Source organism: Struthio camelus, chromosome 10 (genome assembly GCF_040807025.1).
Source record: "Struthio camelus isolate bStrCam1 chromosome 10, bStrCam1.hap1, whole genome shotgun sequence".
Taxonomy (NCBI): Eukaryota; Metazoa; Chordata; class Aves; order Struthioniformes; family Struthionidae; genus Struthio; species Struthio camelus.
In genome coordinates this window covers 2,147,671-2,164,532 of record NC_090951.1, presented here as the reverse complement: position 1 = coordinate 2,164,532, position 16,862 = coordinate 2,147,671, and the positions used below count along the sequence as shown (strand labels likewise).

The 16,862-nt window shown below is 72.0% G+C and overlaps 2 protein-coding genes and 1 long non-coding RNA gene across 3 annotated transcripts; 2 read left to right on the top strand and 1 right to left on the bottom strand.

Moving 5' to 3' along the window:
- The first annotated feature begins 117 nt into the window (after nucleotides 1-117).
- On the top strand, nucleotides 118-8,168 carry CDH15 (cadherin 15). Its single transcript, XM_068956335.1, has 14 exons — nucleotides 118-168; nucleotides 1,962-2,123; nucleotides 2,884-3,039; nucleotides 3,129-3,273; nucleotides 3,378-3,538; nucleotides 3,730-3,858; nucleotides 3,980-4,165; nucleotides 4,267-4,520; nucleotides 4,602-4,744; nucleotides 4,826-5,062; nucleotides 5,170-5,409; nucleotides 6,855-6,991; nucleotides 7,093-7,248; nucleotides 7,343-8,168. Exons 1-14 carry the CDS (start codon nucleotides 118-120, stop codon nucleotides 7,538-7,540), a joined length of 2,355 nt encoding a protein of 784 aa, XP_068812436.1. The 3' UTR covers nucleotides 7,541-8,168.
- A 238-nt stretch (nucleotides 8,169-8,406) lies between these two features.
- SLC22A31 (solute carrier family 22 member 31) lies at nucleotides 8,407-13,527 on the bottom strand. Its single transcript, XM_068956303.1, has 8 exons — nucleotides 13,129-13,527; nucleotides 10,683-10,786; nucleotides 10,439-10,593; nucleotides 10,182-10,350; nucleotides 9,560-9,904; nucleotides 9,269-9,483; nucleotides 9,034-9,145; nucleotides 8,407-8,940 (listed from the first exon to the last, which is right to left on the bottom strand). Exons 1-8 carry the CDS (start codon nucleotides 13,525-13,527, stop codon nucleotides 8,580-8,582), a joined length of 1,860 nt encoding a protein of 619 aa, XP_068812404.1. The 3' UTR covers nucleotides 8,407-8,579.
- LOC138068509 (uncharacterized) lies at nucleotides 13,504-14,873 on the top strand. The gene is made up of 2 exons (XR_011143338.1): nucleotides 13,504-13,623; nucleotides 14,754-14,873. It is a non-coding gene; the product is annotated as an uncharacterized lncRNA (long non-coding RNA).
- Nucleotides 14,874-16,862: the final 1,989 nt, after the last annotated feature.

Below are 16,862 nucleotides of genomic sequence, written 5' to 3'. Positions count from 1 at the left end.
CAGCACATGTGCTGTCACTCAGCCAGCCCCAGTTTTATTTTAGCTCGGGGCTGGCGAGCGGCTCCGCGCGCCCAGCCCTGCCCGAGGCGCCGGCGCCGGAGCAGCGCCCGCGCGGCCATGGGCACCCCGCTCCTGCTCGCCTGCCTGCTGGCCCCGCTCTGCGCTCGGGTAAGGGGCGCCGGGGAGGGGGGCACGGCCGGGGCCCTGCGCCCCATGGCACCAGGACGGCCAAGGGGGTCTGGGCACCGCAGGGCGCGGGGGGCTGCGACCGCCTGGAGAGGGGCCGGTGGGGCTGGAGCTGGGGAGGGGGAGCCCCGAGGCGGCCGGCGGCTGCTCCCCGCGGCCCCGTGCTGGGGGGTGGCTGGACCCCAGGCCCTGCGGAGGAGTGGAGCCAGGGGGCGAAGGGGGCTCTGTGCCCCTCTGCGGGGGCATTTTCCACCCCAGAGGTGGGGGGCAGCTGGGGGTGGGGGGTGGGGAGGGCATCCAGCTCGGAGCACTTCATGCGTTTGAGAACAGTGAAATGAGATTTTGGTTGGGGGGGGGGGCGGTTTGCTACACTCCCCCTACACCCAGCTGCAGCTCCCCACCTCCCCCCCATATGTTCATGCTGCCCAAGCCCCTCACTGTGGTCTCAGGCCTGGGCTGCGTGGGGGGCTTCGGGGCGCCAGTCTGGGCCCCACGGGCAGCTGCTTGAGGCCGGGGAGGGCAGCGGCCTCCCTCGCCCCCCTCCCCAACCCGCCACCAGCCAGCCTGCCCCCGGCTCCTGGGGAAGGGGTTTCACCAGGGACGGAGGGACAGACAGACGGCTGCCCCCCAGGCAGCTCCTGGACGGCACCTCCGGAAAGCGCCCGCCGTCCTGCCCGTCCCCCACGCGCAGCCCCGGGCACCCTTAGCCGTATCCATGGCCGGACACGCGCCCCAGTACCGGCCCCCCCCGCGGGGCACACACGGGCGCAGCGGCATTTGGGAGCCGGGACCCCTCCGAGGCCCCGGCGGGTGGGCGCAGCGGCACCCTGGCAGGGGGGTCCCGAGCCCCCTCGGGGACCCGTCGGCGCAGCCGCCTGGGTGCAGCTGCCGGGGAGGAGGCGGGGGGGTGGTGGTTGCCCGGGGCCGCGCGGGGGCTCGTGCACCCTGGCCCCCGCGCCGGGGCTGCGCAGGGACGGGAGCGGCAGATGGGCGCAGCACCCGGGGCTGCAGCCCCACTGCGGCCCCACTGCGGTGCCCTGGCCCAGGCCCAGCCCCCCCGTACCAGCCCCCGCCATAGCCCCTGACCCCATCCAACCCCTGACCCCCATCCAACCCCCCCACAACCCCTGACCCCCATCCCAGCCCCCCATAGCCCCTGACCCCCACCCCAGCCCCCCACAGCTCCCCAGCCCTATTGCAGCCCCCCCATACCCCGACCCCTGCCGCAGCCCCATGCCGCCGGCAGGGCCAGCCGTGCCGCACTAACCCGGCCCCGACCCGGCCGCCCCGGCTGCCACGTCCATGCGGCCGGACCGGCGGTGACGGTGACGCGGGCTGGGGCCGGCTGGGGTAACCCCTTCTTCCCCACCGCAGCGGCGGTGGCACACGTTTGTGGGGGGCAGCCCGACCGGGGTGGGGAGGGGGCTGTGGCGGGGGCACCCCCCCCTTGGCAGGGGGCCCGCATCCTGCCGGTGCCAGGGGACCCCCCGAACCGCAGCGCCAGGGCCCGCTGCCCACCCTGGCTGGCCGTTTATAGCCGTGGCCGCGTGCCCGGGCCGGCCGGCCCGTCCCCGGGGGCCGCGGGAAGCCGAGGGCCGCAGGCTCCCACGGTGCCCAGCCGCCCCGCGGCCCGCCGGGGCCTGCGGCACGTCCCCCCGCCACGGCTCAGCCACGCTCCCGGACCCCCGCCGGGGGGACAGCCGCCAGCCGGGGGTCCCTGGCAGCCCCCCGGCCGCAGCAGCCCCCCCCCGGCAGCCCCGTGGCCCTCTCCGCAGGGTGCTGGCCCGGCCCAGGCGGGCGCCGCGGCCCCCGGCAGCCCCCCGCTGCGCCAGGCCTGGCGGCACCACGAGGGCCCCCGGCGCGTGAAGAGGGCCTGGGTGATCCCCCCCATCAGCGTCTCCGAGAACCACAAGCGCGTCCCCCACCTCCTGGTGCAGGTGGGCTGGGGCTGGGCAGAGCCGGCCACCACGGGGGACCCCGGCGGGGGGGGGACATGGGGGAACCCCGGCAGAGTTGGGCACAGGGGACCCGGGGGGGTGGCGGGGGGACACACGGGACTCCAGGCAGAGCTGGACACGGGGGACCCCCCAGCTGAGGGATGGCATGAGGGGACCCCAGATGTGGGGGATGGCATGTGGGGGGGACCCCCAGATGGAGGAAGGTGGCATGAGGGGACCCCATATGTGGGGGATGGCATGGGGGGACCCCCATATGGAGGAAGACGGCATAAGTGGGACTCCAGATGTGGGGGACGGCATGGGGGGACCCCATATGTGGGGGGGTGGCATGAGGGGGACCCCAGATGTGGGAGATGGCACAGGGGGGACCCCCAAATGGAGGAAGATGGCATGAGGGGGACTCCAGATGTGGGGGATGGCACAGAGGGACCCCAGATGTGGGGGATGGCATGTGGGGGGGACCCCCAGATGGAGGAAGATGGCATGAGGGGACCCCAGATGTGGGGGATGGCATGAGGAGGACCCCAGATGTGGGAGATGGCACAGGGGGGACCCCAGATGGAGGAAGATGGCATGAGGGGGACTCCAGATGTGGGGGATGGCATGTGGGGGGGACCCCCAGATGGAGGAAGGTGGCATAAGTGGGACTCCAGATGTGGGGGATGGCACAGGGGGACCCCAGATGTGGGGGATGGCACGGGGGGGACCCCCAAGCCCAGCCCTGCTCTCCTGGGGACAGATCAAGTCGGACAAGCAGCAGCCCGGTGGGGTGATCTACAGCATCAAGGGGCCGGGGGTGGATGAGGAGCCCCTAGGCATCTTCTCCATCGACAAGTTCAGCGGGAAGGTCTTCCTCAACGCCATGCTGGACCGCGAGGAGAACGACCGCTACCGGGTAAGGACGCGGTGCGGCTGTGCAGGCCCCCTCCCGCCATCCCCGCGGGTGCCGGGCGCCGCAGCGACACGCTCACTGCCCGCTCGCAGCTGAAGGCCTTCGCGCTGGACCTGGGCGGCACGACGCTGGAGGACCCCACCGACCTGGAGATCATCGTGGTGGACCAGAACGACAACCGGCCGCTCTTCCGGCAGGACATCTTCACGGGGCACGTGGTGGAAGGGGCTGAGCCAGGTGGGTCCCACGCACGGGGAGAGACGGGTGCGTGGGGGGATAGGAGGTGTACGTCCAATTGGACAACTCCAGCGGCCCCCGCCACGGCCCTGCGCCGACCACAGGGACCTGCGTGATGAAGGCGGAGGCCACGGACGCCGACGATCCCGAGACGGACAACGCGGCGCTGCGGTACTCCATCCTGGAGCAGGGCTCCGCCAGCATGTTCAGCATCAACGCCACCACCGGCGAGATCTGCACCGCGCGGCCCGGCCTCGACCGTGAGGTACGGGGTGGGGGGGAACAGTGTCACCCTGGGGCTGGGGGAGCAGTCAGAGCCCCTCGGGCCAGCAAAACCATGGGTTTGCTGCAAGCAAAGCCCTGGGGACCACCCTGGCCGGAGGGACAGGCTGCACGGGGCCACCTCTGGGCTTGTGGGGCCAGAAGGACTCAGCACCTGCCCCTTCCTCGCCGCAGGCCGTGGGGGTCTACAACCTGACGCTGCAGGTGGCTGACATGTCCGGGGACGGGCTGGCCACCACCGCCACAGCCGTCATCTACCTGGAGGACATCAACGACAACCCTCCCGAGTTCACCAAGGAGGAGGTAGCGTGGGGCTACAGAGCTGGGGCAGGAGGTGGGGGCCGGGACAGGACGTGGGGCTGGGGCAGGACGCGGGGTCCGCATGCACCCCACGGACACCAGCCCCCACGCCGCTGCCCCGCAGTTCGCCATGGAGGTGCCGGAGCACGCGGCCGGCGTGGAGGTGGGCAAGGTCTTGGTGCACGACAAGGACCTGGCCGGCTCGCCCAACTGGCTGGCCAAATTCACCATCCTGGAGGGCGACCCCGAGGGCGCCTTCGCCATCCGCACCGACCCCTACACCAACGACGGCGTGCTCTCCGTGGCCAAGGTGTGCAAGGGGTGGGGGGGGGCCGTGGGGCGCCCCAGGCCACCGCGCCGGGACGGGGACAAGAGCCGGCACCGCGGCTGACGCCCGTCCCCGCTCCGCAGCCGCTGGACCACGAGGCGCGGGACCGCTTCGAGCTCACGGTGTCGGTGCAGAACGAGCAGCCGCTGGCGCCGTCGGCGCCGGCCAGCCCCCGGGCGCTGGCCACGGTGCGGGTGCGGGTGCGGGACGTCAACGAGGCGCCCGTTTTCCGCGAAAACCCCCGGCGGGTCAGCGTGCTGGAGGGCGCCCCGCCGGGGACCGAGGTCACCACCTACACGGCCAGCGACCCCGACACCGGCCAGCTGCAGACCCTCACGTGAGTCCGGCCGGGCGGCCCCCAGCCCCGCCGCCGGCGCCCGCCCCCGCAGCCCGCCCTAGGCGTTTCGTGTGCCCACAGCTACGCGCTGCTCTACGACCCGGCCGACTGGCTGCAGCTGGACCCGCGCGCCGGCACCGTGCGCACCAAGCGGGAGCTGCTGCACCCCTCCGCCTTCCTGCAGGGCGGCTGGTACATCGCCCTGGTGCTGGCCCGCGACGACGGTGAGCTGCCCCCGCCGCCGCCCCCCCCTCCCCGCCACCCCCCCGCCGCCCGCCTGACCCCCGCCGCCCTCTGCCCCCCAGCCCAGCCGCCCCTCTCCGCCACCGGCACCCTCTCCATCGAGATCCTGGAGGTGAACGACCACGCGCCCCTGCTGCAGCCGCCCGCCGGCGCCGTGTGCGGCCGCCCCGGCCGCGGCGGCAGCCTGCTGCTGGGGGCCACCGACGAGGACCGGCCCCCCCACGGCGCCCCCTTCCACTTCCAGCTCAGCCCCCAGCACCCCCAGCTCGCCCGCAACTGGAGCGTCACCCGCTACAACGGTGAGCGGCGGTCCGGGACCGGGGTTGGGGCTGGGAGCGGGGGGGGCACGCAGCAGGGTGCCGCGCTCACGCTGCCACCCACGTGTCCCCCCCTCCCGCCGTCGCAGTGACCCACGCGGTGCTGGCGCTGTTGGTGGAGCTGCCCGCGGGTCCCTACTCGCTGCCGCTGCTGCTGCGGGACTCGGGGACCCCCCCGCGGGAGCGGCAGCAGCTGCTCAACGTCTCCGTGTGCCCCTGCGGCCCCGACGGCGCCTGCCGGGACGGCGTGCTGGCCGCCTCCAGCGCGGGCGCCGGCGTCACCCTCGGCGCCCTCGTCATCGTCCTCAGCAGCGTCCTCCTCCTCCTGCGTGAGTGACACCCCGAAACCTGCCCCTCCCATGGCCCCAGCTCGTCCCAGCCCCCTTCATCCATCCTGCCCCCATCACACCTGGACCCACATGGTCCCACCCTGGCCCCCCCCACCAGCGTGCATCAGCCCTTGTCCCACCTCCCGCCCATCACCCCCATCGTGGTCCCGGCCACCCCAATCCATCCCTATCAATGTACCCCCTCCTCGTCACCCCGTCCTACCTCCACCCCCTTTCAGCAACCCCAGCTGCCCCTACTAACACCCCCCCATCCCATAACAGTGTCCCTCGTAGCCCTGTCCCATCTTCAGCCTAGTCCCAGCCACCTCATCCCATCTGCGCCCCATCGCACTCTGATAACCCTGTCCCTGTGTCCCAACGCCTTCCCGCATCCCCACCTCCCCATCCCAACCCCTTCCTGCATCTCCATCATTGTCCCATCTGTGCCCCATCCCACCCCGGCAACCCTCTCCCAACCCCTTCCCGCATCCCCACCTCCCCATCCCAACCCCTTCCTGCATCTCCATCATTGTCCCATCTGTGCCCCATCCCACCCCGGCAACCCTCTCCCAACCCCTTCCTGCATCCCCACCTCCCCATCCCAACCCCTTCCTGCATCTCCATCATTGTCCCATCTGTGCCCCATCCCACCCCGGCAACCCTCTCCCAACCCCTTCCTGCATCCCCACCTCCCCATCCCAACCCCTTCCTGCATCTCCATCATTGTCCCATCTGTGCCCCATCCCACCCCGGCAACCCTCTCCCAACCCCTTCCTGCATCCCCACCTCCCCATCCCAACCCCTTCCTGCATCTCCATCATTGTCCCATCTGTGCCCCATCCCACCCCGGCAACCCTCTCCCAACCCCTTCCCGCATCCCCACCTCCCCATCCCAACCCCTTCCTGCATCTCCATCATTGTCCCATCTGTGCCCCATCCCACCCCAGCAACCCTCTCCCAACCCCTTCCTGCATTCCCACCTCCCCATCCCAACCCCTTCCTGCATCCCCATCGCCCCATCCCAACTTCTTCCCACATTCCCACCACCCCACCCCAGCTGTGTGCCCCATCCCACCCCGGCAACCCTCTCCCAACCCTTTCCTGCATCCCCACCTCCCCATCCCAACCCCTTCCTGCATCTCCATCATTGTCCCATCTGTGCCCCATCCCACCCCGGCAATCCTCTCCCAACCCCTTCCTGCATCCCCATCGCCCCATCCCAACCCCTTCCTGCATCCCCATCGCCCCATCCCAACTTCTTCCCACAGTCCCACCACCCTACCCCAGCTGTGTGCCCCATCCCACCCCGGCAACCTCGTCCTAACCCCTTCCCACATCCTCATTGCCCCATCCCACACCCTTCCCACATCCCCACCGCCCCCGTCCCAACCCCGGCCAGCCCTCCCTGTGCCCGGCCCCGCGGTGGCACCGCGCTCTGCCCGCAGTGCTGGTGCTGCTGGGGGCGGCGCGGGAGCGCGGGCGCCGCCGGGCCCTGCGCAAGGGGCTGCTGCGGCGCTCGCGGGACGACATGCGCGACAACATCCTCAACTACGACGAGCAGGGCGGCGGCGAGGAGGACCAGGTGAGCCGCGACCGGGGTCCCGGGGTGGTGGTGGTGGTGTGGGGGGGTCCCAGCCCGGCCCCCCCGGCCCTGACCCCCCTCCCCGGCGGCTCTGCCCGCAGGACGCCTACGACATCAACCAGCTGCGGCACCCGCAGCTCTTCCCGGCGCGGGGCAAGGCGCCGGTGCGCAGGGACGCCCCGCTGAGCTTCGCCACCCCGCCGGCACCCCGCAAGCCGCCCAGCAGCCCCTCCGACATCGAGGACTTCATCAACGAGGTGGGGGCTCAGCCTCCCCCGCCCCGGCACGCGGGGGGACGGGCCGGGCGCCCCAGCCTCGCCCCGGCTGACGGTGCCCCCCCCCGTCCCGCAGGGCCTGGAGGCGGCTGACGGGGACCCCAGCGTGCCCCCCTACGACACGGCGCTCATCTACGACTACGAGGGCTCGGGCTCGGTCGCCAGCCCGCTCAGCTCCATCGTCTCCAGCCTGACGGACGAGGACCAGGACTACGACTACCTGAGCGAGTGGGGGCCCCGCTTCCGCCGCCTGGCCGACCTCTACGGGCAGTAGTGGGGCCGCGCCGGGCCGCCCCCCCTCCCCGCCGCGGCAGAGCAGCGGGGCCGAGGCGGGCGGCAGCAGGGCTTGCACGCGGGTGTGCACGAGGTGGCCCGTTTGCACACACGCGTGCATGAGATAACCAGCCACCGGGGTCTGCACAGGCGTGTGCACCGGGATGTGCCTAGCCCCAAGGGTTTGCACACGCGTGTGCACCAGGAGGGGCCCCACCACGAGGGTCTGCACACACGTGTGCACCAGGAGGGGCCCCGCAATGAGGCTTTGCACACGCGCGTGCACCAGGAGGGGCCCCACCACGAGGGTCTGCACACGCACGTGCACCAGGAGGGGCCCCGCCACGAGGGTCTGCACACACGTGTGCACCAGGAGGGGCCCCGCAATGAGGCTTTGCACACGCGCGTGCACCAGGAGGGGCCCCACCATGAGGCTTTGCACACACGCGTGCACCAGGAGGGGCCCCGCCACGAGGGTCTGCACACGCGCGTGCCCCAGGAGGAGCCTGGCCACGGAGCAGGCGCCCTGCAGCGGCGGCACCTCGCGCCCAGCGCGCGTGGCCCGAGGGAGGAGGCAGCGGGAGCAGCACTGGTGGAGAGGCCCGGCGGAGGCGCGCTCGCCCCACGCTGCAGCCCCGGGGCCCGGGGGGAGGCCGAGCTGCGGCCCCCCCCGTCTGGAGCCGCCCGGGGCCGAGGGACGGCCGCGACGGCGCGGCCAGCGCGGGCACCAGGAACCCCCCGCTTCCCCCCTGCAATAAAGACCCCTGGAGACCGGGGCTGGTGGCAGCGGGTGCTGCGCGGGGACGGCAGGGCGACGCGCCGGCGCGGCCCCCCCCATGCCAGCCGGCGCTACAAACAAGGCACTTTTATTGGCAGCCCAGGGGAGCGCCAGCCACGACCCCCCCCCAGGGCATCACCCCGGCCCCAGCGCTCCCAGCACCGCTCCTCCCGGGGCAGGATGCGACGCTGGGGGGGGGGGCTGCAGTCCCGGCAGGAGCCCGACGCCGCGCTCGGCCCCAGCCCGGGGTGGGGGGACGCAGCTACGTCTGCTGGGGGGCACCCGGGGGGCCGGGGCGGGGGCTCAGCATCCTCTTGGTGGGGGAGACGAGGCGGGAGTAGGGGCGGGGGGCGGGCTGCGAGGCGAGCAGGGGCAGGTGGTCGTCGCGGGGCGGGCGGCCGAAGAGCGGCGGCCGCCGCTGGCTCTCGCCGTCCTGCAGGGACTCGGGCAGGCTGCGGCCCTGGCTCTCGGGCAGCAGCATGATGCTGAGCACGGAGAGGATGGCGAAGGAGGCGAAGACCACGTGGTGCAGGAAGAAGCCGCGGCTGTTGGGGATGGCCGTGATGGGGGCGGCCGCCTTGCCCACGAAGCTGGCCCCCATGATAAGACCCAGCCCAGCACCCCTGGCGGAGAAGGGGAGAAAAAACAGGCTGAGAGCGGGAGTTTGGGGGGGGGGGGGGTCCGTCGTGCGCGGGCGGCCGCCGCTCCCCCCTTACCTGACCACGGTGGGCAGGACCTCGCTGGCGAAGAAGATGCTGAGCATGGCGACGGCGTGCGAGGCGGTGATGCCCACGACGGACAGCGTCAGGACGATGAGGTCCAGCAGGTCTGGGTGCACAGCAGCCGTCCTGCACCCGCGCAGCCCCCCCCCCACCCTCGCCGCCAGCGCCAGGCGCTCAGCACCAGCTCGGGGCGGCCCCCGGCCCCCCCCCCAGCACCCCCGGCCCTTACACTGCGTGAGGGCGAGCAGCAGGAGGGAGGAGATGCCGGTGAGGACGGTGCAGAGGAGGAGGACGGCGCGGCGCCCGAAGCGCTCGGCGGTGAGGCACACGAAGGCGCAGGCCACGGCCTCGGTGCCCACCAGCAGGAAGTAGGAGTAGAAGAACCGGGGCAGGTGGGGGGCCAGGTTGCGGGTGAAGCAGTGGCGGATGCCGGCGCCGATGAACCTGCCGGCGAGAGGGGGCTCAGCCGGCTGGCTGCGGCCCCGGCCCCCGGCCCCCCCGCCGCCACCGCCGCGCTCACGCCGCGAAGCCGAGGATGACGCTGTTCTTCCAGATGACGCGGGTGTTGAAGATGTCGCAGACGGCGTGGTATCGGGGCGGCGGGGGCCCCTCAGACAAGGGCTCCAGCTCTGCCGGGAGAGGCAGCCCGCTCAGAGGAGCGGGACGCCGGCAGGGCTCCCGGCGGGCGGCCGGAGCGGGTTCGCCACGGGGCTCCGGGCCTGGCCCACCCGCAAGGAGGCTCGGCTGCTTGCAAGAGTCGTCGGCCGAGCCGCTTTCAGCCAGCGCCTGCAGGGTCTTCCTGGCCCTCTCCAGCTGCCGCGTGGCCAGCAGCCAGCGCGGCGACTCCAGCAGCAGCGCCGGGCACCTGGGGAGGCAACGGCGTCGGCGGGCGCCCTCCCGGCCGGCCCGCGGCTCCCGGAAACCTCCTCAACTTCAGAGCCGAGCAAACACTTGGCGGGTGGCGGAGCCGCCCGCACTCCACCTGGAGAGCCCCGGGGAGCCTTTGATGCCGGCCGCGGCAGCGGCGGCGCTCGGGGCGGCTGGCGGGGACCCCGGGCTGCGCCGGGAAGGGCTCCCAGCCCGGCCGCGCCGTGCCGGCCCCGGCTCCCACGCAGGCAGCGCCGGGGCCCCGGCGTCCTTACCACCAGCAGGCAGCGAGCAGAGCCAGGATGAGGGTGACGGCGCCCTGCAGCACCCGCCACTCCCGGCACAGCAGGGCCAGCCCCGGCAGCAGCAGCTCCCCGGCGATCCAGAAGAAGCCGGCCACCATGGTCACCGGCAGCCGGTGCGGGGGGTCGCACAGCTCCAGCCCTGCGGCACAGCCAGAGGCGCCCGTGGGTGCCGCGCCGGCCGTCCCCCCGCCCCCCCCACCCCGAGCGTCGCCCGCGCCGGCACTCACGGGCCACGTAGAGGGCGAGGAAGGCGCCCGCCAGCGCCGCGCCGAAGAGCAGCCGGGTGACCAAGGCCATGACGTAGTCCACGGCCAGCGCCACGCTGAGGCCCAGCGGCACGGCCAGCACCAGGGACGCCACGAAGGCGGGCCGGCGGCCGAACCTGCAAGGCAGCGGGGCCGTGAGCCCGGCGGCCCTGCCCGGGGTGGTGGGGGGGGGGGGGGGCCCGGGGACGGGGACCCCCGGGGTTACCTGTCGCAGGCCAGGCCGGAGGCGACGCTGCCCAGCATCCATCCCAGCAAGTGCGTGGTCTGCTCGAGCGGCACCTTCCAGCGCGAGGCGCACACCAGGTCCCACTGCGGGGCGCGGGGAGGCCTGGCAGGGGTCCCGCGGCCCCCCCGCGGCCCGCCCCCAGCCGAGCCGCACGGCTCCGCGTTGCAATGGGCCGGGGGGGGGGTTCCCCGAGCCCCTGCCCCACAGCGGGAAGCGGCGGGGGGACAGTGCCCACGCGGACGCGGGGAAGCCGCTTGGCCGGGCGAGAGCTGGGTCATCCCAGCGCCTCGGACGTCGGTGCCCTGGGGGCTCCCCCCGACGCCCCTTCCTCCCAGGGCTCCTCCAGTGCCCCCAGAGCCCCTGCTCCCCACCACCCCCTTCCCCAGGTCCTCTGGGACCCCCCAGCAGCCCCCAGCCCTCCAGTACACCCCAGTGCTCACCTGGACCCCCAGGACCCTCCCATAGGACCTGCCAGGGCCCCCAGCTCACCCCCAAGGACTCCTACCCCAGGCCCCCCCCAAGCTCCCCAACCTCTCTGACCCCCCCAACCCATAGACACCCCCTGGACCCCTCCTGGACCCAGGGACTCCCCCCTCCCCAAAGCTCCCCAGATGCTCCCACAGCCATGGCCATCCCCCCGTCACAGGGATCTCCCGACCTCCACCAGCCTCCCCCAACCCTGGGGGGCTGGGACCCCCTCCAGCCCAGGAGCCCCTTCAACCTTCCTGGATCCCCCCCAAGCCCAAGAGCCCTCCCCAGCCCCCCAGACCCAGGAACCTCCCTAGACCCCCAAAACCTCCCCAGACCTCCAGGTCCCAGCCACACCCCCCAGACACAGGGACCCCTCCAGACTCCCCAATCTCCTTGGACTCCCAGGCTCAGAGGTCCCCCCCACCAGGGACCTCCCTGAACCCAGGGACCCCTCCAGACCTCCAAAGCTCCCCCGACTCAGGACAACCCCAGGTCCCACAAGTCTCCTCAGGTTCCCCCACTCCCAGGGACCCTCCCAGACCCCCCAGTCCCACAGACCTCTCTGGACTCCCACACTCCCCCAGACCTGGGGACAACCCTGGGTCCCCTAACCTCCCCAGGACCCCTCCTCAGCCCCAGGGAGCTCCCCGGCCTCAGGGACCCCATCCAGACCCCCCAACCTCCCCAGACCACCTCGGCCCAGGGAGCCCCCCGGACTCAGGGACCCCTCCAGACCCCCCAACCTCCCCACACCTCCTGGGCCCAGGGAGCCCCCCAGACTCAGGAACCCCCTCCAGACCCCCCAACCTCCCCAGACCTCCTGGGCCCAGGGAATCCCCCTGGACTCAGGAACCCCCTCCAGACCCCCCAACCTCCCCACACCTCCTGGGCCCAGGGAGCCCCCCCGGACTCAGGAACCCCCTCCAGACCCCCCAGCCTCCCCAGACCTCCTGGGCCCAGGGAGCCCCCCGGACTCAGGAACCCCCTCCAGACCCCCCAACCTCCCCACACCTCCTGGGCCCAGGGAGCCCCCCAGACTCAGGAACCCCCTCCAGACCCCCCAACCTCCCCACACCTCCTCGGCCCAGGGAGCCCCCCCGGACTCAGGAACCCCCTCCAGACCCCCCAACCTCCCCACACCTCCTGGGCCCAGGGAATCCCCCCGGACTCAGGAACCCCATCCAGACCCCCCCACCTCCCCAGACCACCTCGGCCCAGGGAGCCCCCCGGACTCAGGGACCCCTCCAGACCCCCCAACCTCCCCAGACCACCTCGGCCCAGGGAGCCCCCTGGCCTCAGGGACCCCTCCAGACCCCCCAACCTCCCCAGACCACCTCGGCCCAGGGAGCCCCCCGGACTCAGGAACCCCCTCCAGACCCCCCAACCTCCCCAGACCTCCTCGGCCCAGGGAGCCCCCCGGACTCAGGAACCCCCTCCAGACCCCCCCAACCTCCCCACACCTCCTGGGCCCAGGGAGCCCCCCGGACTCAGGAACCCCCTCCAGACCCCCCAACCTCCCCAGACCTCCTGGGCTCAGGGAGCCCCCCCGGACTCAGGGACCCCTCCAGACCCCCCAACCTCCCCAGACCACCTCGGCCCAGGGAGCCCCCCGGACTCAGGGACCCCTCCAGACCCCCCAACCTCCCCAGACCTCCTCGGCCCAGGGAGCCCCCCGGACTCAGGAACCCCATCCAGACCCCCCCAACCTCCCCACACCTCCTGGGCCCAGGGAGCCCCCCGGACTCAGGAACCCCCTCCAGACCCCCCAACCTCCCCAGACCTCCTGGGCTCAGGGAGCCCCCCCGGACTCAGGAACCCCCTCCAGACCCCCCAACCTCCCCAGACCTCCCGGGCCCAGGGAGCCCCCCGGCCTCAGGGACCCCTCCAGACCCCCCAAACCTCCTGGGCCCAGGGAGCCCCCCGGCCTCAGGGACCCCTCCCACCCGCCCCGCACCTGGGTGACGAGGTTGGAGCGGAGGCCGGCAGCGGGCAGCGCGTAGTGCCAGCCGCGGGTGCAGGGCCCGGTGCCGTTGGGCCGCGCGGCGGTGGCGGAGCCGGTGGTGCCGGTGGTGCCGGCGGGGCCGGCGGGGCCGGGGCGGTAGCGGTAGAGCTGGCAGGGGCTCCAGCCGCCGCGCAGGCGGGGGACGGCGGCGCGCAGCAGCGCGGCCCCCGCCAGGCGGCGCAGCGGCGGCGGCAGGAGCGCGGCGTCGGGGCGGCAGCGGTGCGGCGGGGGGGCCCCCAGCGCCGCCGCCAGCGCCCAGCCCAGCGCCAGCGCCGCGCACGGCACCCAGCCGCCCGCCGCCCGCCGCCCGCGCGGCCGCCCCCCCCCCGCCGCCGCCGCCCCCCCCGGCATCCCCGGCCTCGCTGCGCTCCGCTGCCGCTGCCGCTCCGCGGGGAGGCGACGCGACGCGACGGGACCGGACGGGACGGGACGGGCGGCTGCGGGCAGGTGAGGGCGGAGCGGGGCGGGACGGGGCGGCGGGGGGGGGGGGGGAGAGGGCGGCACCGACCCGGCCCGGCCCCGCGCTCTGCGCACCGCCCCCGGCACGGACCGGCCACCCCTGCACGGACCGACCCTCCCCAACAGCCCGGTTCGGGTCCCCTCCAAGCTCGGAGCGACCCCCCCACCCCTCCGCCAGCCCGGTTCAGGTACCCCCAAGATTGGACCGACCCCCCCCCACCCGGTTCGGATCCCCCCCAGCCCGGAGGGACCCCCCCAGCCCGGTTCAGATCCCCCCAACCCAGACCGACCGCCCCCAGCCCGGTTCAGATCCCCTCAACCCAGACCGACCGCCCCCAGCCCGGTTCGGATCCCCCCAGCCCGGAGGGACCTCCCCCCCAGCCCGGTTCAGATCCCCCCAACCCAGACCAACACCTCCAGCCCGATTCAGATCCCCCCAACCTGGACCGAACCCTCCAGCCCCGTTCGGATCCCCAAGTCCAGAGCGACCCCCCCCCCAGCCCAGTTTGGATCCCCCAACCTGGACCGACTCCCCTGGGCCCAGACCAACCCCCCCCAGCCCAGTTCAGATCCCCCCCAACCCGGACCGACCCCCCCAGCCCAGTTCAGAGCCCCCCCAGCCCAGTTCGGATCCCTCCCCAACTCCATTCAGACCTTCCCAGTCCCAGTTCATCCCCCCCCCCAGTCCCAGTTTGGAGCTCCTCAGCCTGGTCTGGTTCCTTTAGCCCAGCTTGGCCCCCCCTAGACTGGTTCTGATCCCCCCCCCCCCCCCCAGTTTGGTTTGGACCTTCCTGGTCCCAGTCTGCCCCCCCCCCCAAACTGGTTTGGACCCCCCAGCTCAGTCTGGCTCCCCTAACCCTCCCAACCCAGTTTGGACCCCCAGCCCCCCATGGGGCTCCAGCCAGGGTGTGGGGCCAGGGCACCCGGGGGCCCCTCTTCCCCGTGGGAACCAACCAGCCCAGGCCACAAACGAGGGTTGTGTTTTTTTTTTTTTTTAAATTTATTTACGAACATTATCTCTGAGGGACAACAGCATCTCTCTGGCGCTCATCTCTGTACATGCAACGGTAGAAAATAACATTTGTATTCGCTTTTTTTGTTTTTGCCTCTCTCTGCAGGAAGCTGTACAGCCAAAAAGGACAGCGGTGTCGCGGCAGCGCAGTGACCTCGGCAGCACCAGCGCTGCCCAACGATATGTACACAAACTACATCGTAAAAAAAAAAAAAAAAGAAAGAAATTACATTGGTACGTTACAGACAACGCAACCTTGCCGCTGTTTCACCCCACACTGCACGCAAGTTGGACGAGTACAAAGAGAAGGTGTGAACTGACCCGGGAGGTATTTACACGTATGTACACGGCTCGGAGAAGCGCTACGGGGAGGAAGATGCGAGACTCCAGCCCGCGGGGCGCGGGGGGGCCAGCAGAGCGCGCGTTACTTTTGCTTGTGTTGCTTTTCACATGGCTGATTAAAGGTCTCTCCATGCTTACACAGATTCACTTAGGGTTATTCAACAACAACAACGACAGAAGAGCGGGGCTGGAAATTAAATAAATAATAATAATAATTAAAACAACAGCAACAGAAAGCGTTATTGTGGCCACGTTCTCGCATTCTGTAAAAGACAACGGCGGCCGTGGCGGCGAGCAGGCGCCGGCGCTGCCCTTCACCGGCCCCCGGCGCTCGCCCCGGCGGCGGGCCGGACCCCCCGGCCGCCACGAAGCCGCCGGCTGGGGCAAGCAGGCGAGCCCGCAGCGGGCCGGGGGGCGGCCGCGCTGCCCTTCGCTACCCGAGCGCCCGCAGCCGGGGCTGCCAGGCGCCGTGCCGCGGAAAGAGGGGAGACCCAGACTGCAAACCGCTCTTGGACTCAACACGTTCCCCCCCCCTGCCCACCCCGGCCCCATCCAGCAAAGCAGCTCCGGTACCAACAGAGGAAGAAGAAGCCAAAACACGGTTAAAACCTCCCCGGTTCCAAAAGGAGCGAGTGACCGAGACGTTTAACCAGCACGTGCACCCAGCAAAAGGGGAAAGGAAAAGCAAGGGACCCAGGTGGCCAGCGGAGCTCGGCCCCCGCGGCCCCGCTCCGCCACGGGCCCCGGGCCGCTCCGGGGGCTCGGGCAGCCTCCGCCGGGCCTGCGGTTGGGGCAACGCTGGGCAGCAGCTGCAAGCAAGGCACAGAGGTCTTGGAAGAGGCACTTGAATCTGTCTCCAGCCACGTTACTGCATGCTTGTGCTTGAGGATCAGCCTTGCCGACCGCCATCAGGTCTGCTCTCGGTTACGACCCCGCCACGCGTTCAAGCGCGGCCCCGCGCCGGAGAGGCCGCGGCGGCCCCCACGCTGCACCCGAAGCCGGTAGCTCCCTCCCGCGCAGCTCCGGCGCTCCAGGACAGACCAGCCACGCCGCCCAGCGCAACGCGCCGAGCCGGGGGCGCATCCTCTCCACCTGCCTCCCGCCCGGAGCGGCGCCCTCGGCTTCTCCTAGCCGGCAGGAAGCGCGGTGCGAGTCCTCCCGCCAGACCAGACTCCTCCCTGGGCAACGATCTTTCCGTCTCCTGGGACCGGAGGAGTTTCCGCAAGGTTTGCACGAGGGCACAACCGCACAAGCCAGCCCCAGCAGCAGCCGGCCCGGGCTCCCGCCACGAGCCGCGGCCTCTCCAGGCTTTGCAAGGTGCAGGGGCGTCCCCGCCGGCGGCTCACCCCGCGGGGCTCCCAGCAGCGCCCTTCTAGCTCTCCCTATGTTTTACAGCTCAGAAAAGCAATTCGATGCTCGCGGTGCGTGGCAGGGCCGGCACCCGGGGCCGGCCGCCCACGGTGGCGTCAGGAGGCACAGCCAAGACCGCCGCGGGCTGCGTGGCACCGTCCTCGCGGGCCACATCGAGCTAGACCCCGAGAGCAAGAGCGAGTTCAGCCCAGCTGTGTTCAACGCAACTTATCACCGAGGTTCGGTATTAAAAAGAAAGGGAGAAAAAAGAAAAAGAGGAGGATCAGAGGAAGGCTGTGGGTGGTCACCACCTCAGGAACCTGCCCGGGCACCTGCCCCGCGAAACGAGGGGCAGGGAGACCCCTAACACGAAGCGCTGCCGCACACAAGCCTTGCCACGGCCCCTGGGCCCCGGCTCCCCCAAACAGCATCACCCCAGCTGCGAGAAAGCCGTTTCCCTACCTGCCCTAAACGCAACTGCTGCTTCACCCGCAAATCACTGAGCGCCAACGCCATCGGACCA

Coding starts and splice junctions, on each gene's coding strand:
- SLC22A31 (XM_068956303.1), bottom strand. CDS start 13,527: ATGCCGGGGGGGGCGGCGGCGGCGGGGGGGGGGCGGCCGCGCGGGCGG. Junction 9,146..9,268: donor GCTGCTCGCCCTCACGCAGT/GTAAGGGCCGGG, acceptor CTGTGCACCCAG/ACCTGCTGGACCTCATCGTC. Junction 8,941..9,033: donor GTCCTGCCCACCGTGGTCAG/GTAAGGGGGGAG, acceptor CTTCTCCGCCAG/GGGTGCTGGGCTGGGTCTTA.
- CDH15 (XM_068956335.1), top strand. CDS start 118: ATGGGCACCCCGCTCCTGCTCGCCTGCCTGCTGGCCCCGCTCTGCGCT. Junction 3,274..3,377: donor GGTGGAAGGGGCTGAGCCAG/GTGGGTCCCACG, acceptor CGCCGACCACAG/GGACCTGCGTGATGAAGGCG. Junction 6,992..7,092: donor GCGGCGGCGAGGAGGACCAG/GTGAGCCGCGAC, acceptor CTCTGCCCGCAG/GACGCCTACGACATCAACCA.